Source organism: Macrobrachium rosenbergii, chromosome 44 (assembly GCF_040412425.1).
Source record: "Macrobrachium rosenbergii isolate ZJJX-2024 chromosome 44, ASM4041242v1, whole genome shotgun sequence".
In the NCBI taxonomy this organism is placed as follows: domain Eukaryota; kingdom Metazoa; phylum Arthropoda; class Malacostraca; order Decapoda; family Palaemonidae; genus Macrobrachium; species Macrobrachium rosenbergii.
In genome coordinates this window covers 29,635,370-29,640,569 of record NC_089784.1, presented here as the reverse complement: position 1 = coordinate 29,640,569, position 5,200 = coordinate 29,635,370, and the positions used below count along the sequence as shown (strand labels likewise).

At 38.2% G+C, this 5,200-nt stretch overlaps 1 protein-coding gene across 1 annotated transcript in view; it reads right to left on the bottom strand.

Annotated features, from left to right (window-relative positions):
- LOC136829150 (uncharacterized) overlaps positions 1 to 4,809 on the bottom strand; it is a 33,397-nt gene extending 28,588 nt beyond the window's left edge. The window contains exon 1 of the mRNA XM_067087475.1: positions 4,587 to 4,809. Coding sequence (XP_066943576.1) covers positions 4,587 to 4,783 — 197 coding nt within the window. The 5' untranslated portion in view covers positions 4,784 to 4,809. The remainder of the gene's footprint in view (positions 1 to 4,586) is intronic.
- Positions 4,810 to 5,200: the final 391 nt, after the last annotated feature.

The following is a 5,200-nucleotide window of genomic DNA, read 5'->3' as shown; positions in this document are numbered from 1 at the left end:
GGCATTACTAAAAAGTTCTTTGCAGCGTCCCTTCGGCCCCGAGTTGCAACCCCTTTCATTCCTTTTACTGCACCTCCTTTCATATTCTCTTTCTCACATCTTGCTATCTACCCTCTCCTAACAATTATTTCAAAGTGCAACTGCGAGGTTTTCCTCCCGTTACACCTTTAAAATCTACCTACTCTCAATTTCCTTTTCAACGCTGATTGACCTCATAGGTCCCAGTGCTTGGCCTTTGGCCTAAACTCTATATTCCATTCCATTCCATTCCACCATAACCGCCATGTACAGTCCAATAATATCCCATCTGCTCTAATCAGATGCCGTCTCTTTTGCATCTCACGTTATCAGACTACATATCTCAGTAACCTTTCTCCTCGAATTCACATCTGCTATGGTGACGTCCTTTCTAAAGCTCTCGTTTTCTTTCTCCCAAGAAATTCATTCTCTCACTTTTTTTCTGTTCCAATTCTTATTCAACTCCCTGCTTTTACCTCGACAAGATTCTCCAGTCAAACATGCAAAGGCAGCTACTTCTAACAATCTTTTTTTTCTTACACGAATCCCTCATCTTATTATTATTATTATTATTATTATTATTATTATTATTATTATTATTTCATATTGATGTATTCATTCTTCTGTTGGGGTATCTGTAGGTCATTATTATATTATTATTATTATTATTATTATTATTATTATTATTATTATTATTATTATTATTATTATTATTATTATTATTCCGACAACAAAAAAGTGCCAATGGGTAACTGTGCTACTGATATAGTTATTATCGCTATTACTATTATCGTAATAATTACCACTATAACTATTTCATAATAGCGATACTACTAATAATAATAATTTTAAAATTACTACTATTTACGTCCACCAATTGTTCACAGACTGTTCTGTTGTGAAAGGGAAAACAGTCAAAAGGAACAGCGCAATGAAACATCAGTCCCCGGACCTGGAGGTTCAACATAGACATCTTGGAAGCATTGTCTGAGTGTCCTTGTGCCCGATATGGAGGCCTATCTAAGACTATTTCATCGTGATTAACTTTGGTCCTGATCTTACAAGAATAACAATCCCGCTGTGTAAGACTGTATTTAACCATGGCAAAATTTTTTTTTCCTCATGCCGTTGGACTGTGAAACAGCCTCCCTGAAGATCCCTTGCGACTGGAACTTCAAAAGTTCAAGTTCGAAGATGCAGTACATTACTATACTCTAAAGCAATGCTCCTTGTATTTTATAATTTATTGACATTTTTATCTGTTTATTTATTAATTTGTTAATTTATTTTTTTCTTTTCTAATAACTGACCTCTTCTTTCTGTATTTCCTGTTACCTGCTGTTGTTTCTTTCAAATGAACACCGTATTTTTCGGAAGCTTGAATTTCAGGTCAGTGGCCCCTGTGAGCTTGTTCGATATGAATCGGGTGCATTTTCTGAATAGTAAGAAAATGCAGAGCACATTGTACTTTGATATAATTTTAAGTACGATGGAATTACGGAATTACTTTCAATTTTGCCATCATCTTTGACAAGTCAGGTACACTAGTAAGGTTGATAATTAATAAGATGGACCTTTTTGACATTGCAAGGTACTGAATAATGTTCATCTAAATAGTGCGATCTTCATTAGGTATTTTGAACGGTGTATGGTAATGTGGTGTTCCTTCTTCGCCATTTTTTTCAATTTCATATCTCGAAACCATTCCAGTTTTTTTTCCTGCGTGATGAAAGATCGCTGGATCTCCTGATTAAAAAAATTAAATGAAAAATCTTACGAGCGTCTAGATCTGAGTGACGAGATTTGTCGAGGTTATGAAAGGCTTTTTTCCCTTCGTGAGATTAACTCCTCTCTCTCTCTCTCTCTCTCTCTCTCTCTCTCTCTCTCTCTCTCTCTCTCTCTCTCTCTCTCTCTCTTTGTTAAAGGCTCAAGCAGTCCAGTGGAAAAATTAAATGAGCGCCATCTGTTGACACGAAAAAACAAAGGTGGAAACTTTCAATGTGTTTCACGGGGAGTGGGGGTGGAGACGCCCAAGTCCTCAAACACCGCCCCCTTCGCCCCCACCCCATTCAGAGATGCTCTGCGTAATTTGTTGGAGTACCTGTGCTCTTATTTGCTATTTACGGCTCCTGGGTCACCACAGTTGACGCATTCAGTAGCCTCACGTAAAGGTGGCGACCGTATGACCAATGTTCACAAACTTGGGCTTTTTCCAGTCTTGCGTTTGAGTTCTTTAGTTAAGAGTATGCTGTTGCACTGTCTTTTCTTTAATTGTTCTTCTTTAGCTCTTATTCCATCTGTTTGTTTAGCTATTATTATTATTATTATTATTATTATTATTATTATTATTATTATTATTATTATTATTATTATTATTATTATTATACAAAAGATGAAGTCGATTCATAGAGCAAGCCCACAGCGGCCATTGACTTGAAATTAAAGCTTCCAAAGAATATGGTGTTCATTTAAAAGAACAGAAGCTACTGTAAAGGGAAATACACAAAGAAAAGCTCAGTTATTAGAAAAGAAACAAGTAAATTTACAAGTTAATAAATAGATCGATAAAAATACAAGAATTGTCTAAGGGAAGTTCTTCAACAAAGCGGGAGAAGATCGTAGGTGAAAGAACAGAGCCCTGAGGGAGGGACACCTTTAAAGCTTGGGAAAAGAGCAGAAGTTGCGCCGTGGACTACAACAGATATAAAAAGGTTTTGACAAGGAGCTAGAAATGACTTGTGGAGGAACAATCCACAAGCAAATAATTTAGCTAACAAGGCTTTATATTAGACTGTCAAATGGCTTACAGATATCAGAAGCTACAACAAACAAGTAAAAAATGCGCCGAAGTTTCTTTGGCACAATCGAGTTTCTGGACAGCGTGTAATGCTGTATGAGCCGTTGCTCATGAAACTTTCAGCCACGGCCCCATGGTGACCTGTCCTATATTGTTGCCAGACGCACGATCATGGCTGACTTTAACCTTAAATAAAATAAAAACTACTTAGCCTAGAGGGCTGCAATTTGGTATGTTTGATGATTGAAGGGTGAATGATCAACATACTTGTTTGCAGCCCTCTAGCCTCAGTAGTTTTTAAGATCTGCGGCCGGACGGAAAAAGTGCGGACGGACAGACAATGCCATGTCAATAGTTTTCTTTTACAGAAAACTTAAAAACGGGACAGTCCTTCTCTCATGTCTGTCTTAGGTTCCTATTGAAATCCTCCGTAATTAATTACTGAATGGAATTCGTTTGTATATTTAAACGCTTACTACAGATAATATTATGTAGTATGTTATGTTTACTGTCAGCAAGTTCTCCGTCTCTCTCATTTGCCACCTGAGAGTTTCTTGATTTCATCAAGTACTCGAATCAAGTTTCTTTCCTCTTTTACCTCTTAAGAAATCACTAGCATGGATAACTTACTCAAGAAAGTCTTAAGTCTTTTCGGACTACTGAATGAAAGTACCCAGTTAATTATAGTTGACGAGTGTCTTAACTTTTAGTGGCCCAAGAAAGTGTTTCTAGTCTGCCCCGCAGTTGTGAAAGTGTTGTTTCTCTTAATTGCCTCGTGAATGTTTCTAGTCTATCAAACATGTAGATAGTGTGTGATCGTGTGTTGCATATTTTAGCCATTTAATGAAAGTACATCATTTCCTGTAACGATTCGCGCTACCTAGAAAGTACGTTATGAATGTTGAAAGTTCGCCGTCATTTCAAGTTTGTACTTTTCGTAATACGTATCTTTGTGTGTGTGTGTGTGTGTGTGTGTGTGTGTGTGTGTGTGTGTGTGTGTGTGTGTGTTGTTTGTGTTCGGGCTAGAGAAGAAAAAGAAAAAGTTAGAAGGTTACATTTTATCGTACAGCATCTCCCGTAAACCGACCGCTGTCAGCGCTGGTAGCCAAAGATCCTAGACGAGGTCCCTCCCGGTGCACTAGTACTGAAGAAACATCTGTTTGTATCCTAACCTAGGAGAGAATCCTATTCCATTCCCTTCGTCGCGTTGATTCGCGCACGAACAGACACATCTAGGTCATAAATGATGGATTTACGCAGGAAGTCTATTAGGTGGCGGGTCTGCCTTCGTTAAGATTGGCATTTCGCGGGATTACAAAACGAAATGTGATTTGCATACAATAGTCATGCTCGCGGCGTTTCGAAATACCTGCGCGGGAATATCAACAGGTCCCTGGCCTTTATTCAGGTGCTAACTGACACGATTATTTACGAAAATCCTCTCAGGATCTGTAGCAATATTTCTTTGTTGTTTGGTTTCCTCTTCGATAGGATTTTCATCATACTATATCTCAAGTTCCTGTGTATGGTTCTCAAGGTCTAGCCCAAGAAGGATACGTACGCATTCGGTTACCAACCTTGGCTTTGACATTCGAAACTTTATCTCGTAAAACCTGTTGCGTTTCTCGTTAGGCTTAGTTCTTGAGAGAAGGTTACGAAACTCGCAAATAATACATCACAGCACCATTTAGTTCTAAATACGTGAAAAAAATCGACGACACTTGATCACAGAAGATTGTAAATGAACAATTGTGGGAAGGGGTGTACTCACATTCTTGTATTCAACTTTGGCATATTGCTGAAGTCTGCCACAACGTCCCATACAACCTTGGGGTCTCGATGAGGGATGAAGAGTTCGTAATTCCTGGTCTGGTTGCCTCTTTTCATTATCAAGAACAAACACACAAGACATCCTATCGTCAGAGGGAGCTTTCGCCTCGTTCTTAGTCCCGCCATCTTCACTGTCATATGGCTGTGCGACAGATGTTTCGGATGAGGGAAGTGGGTGGGGGAAGGAGTTGCCAAGACTGAATAAACACTGACGCATATTCACAAGTATTTTGCGTATAAAAGTACTATATTAATTGTTGACGTAGAAATATGATAATAAAACGCCTTCATTTTGAAGTTTCATCGTAAAACTGATGTGTTACGGTACTTTTTTACGATTTGGCGCGTCATATGGTATCATCAGTCACAGCACAATCAACAACCAGCCTTTTATCAGAGAAATGTTGTGGTACACCGAATGAAATTAGAGAGTCTTATTTTGATATTTACCATTATTTCATGGTGCAACGTTTCTATGCATTCAGACTTATCAATTAAGACTGCTATTGTTATTGAACACGAAAACACTTTCGAGTTTTGGTTGTAAGCCTAATT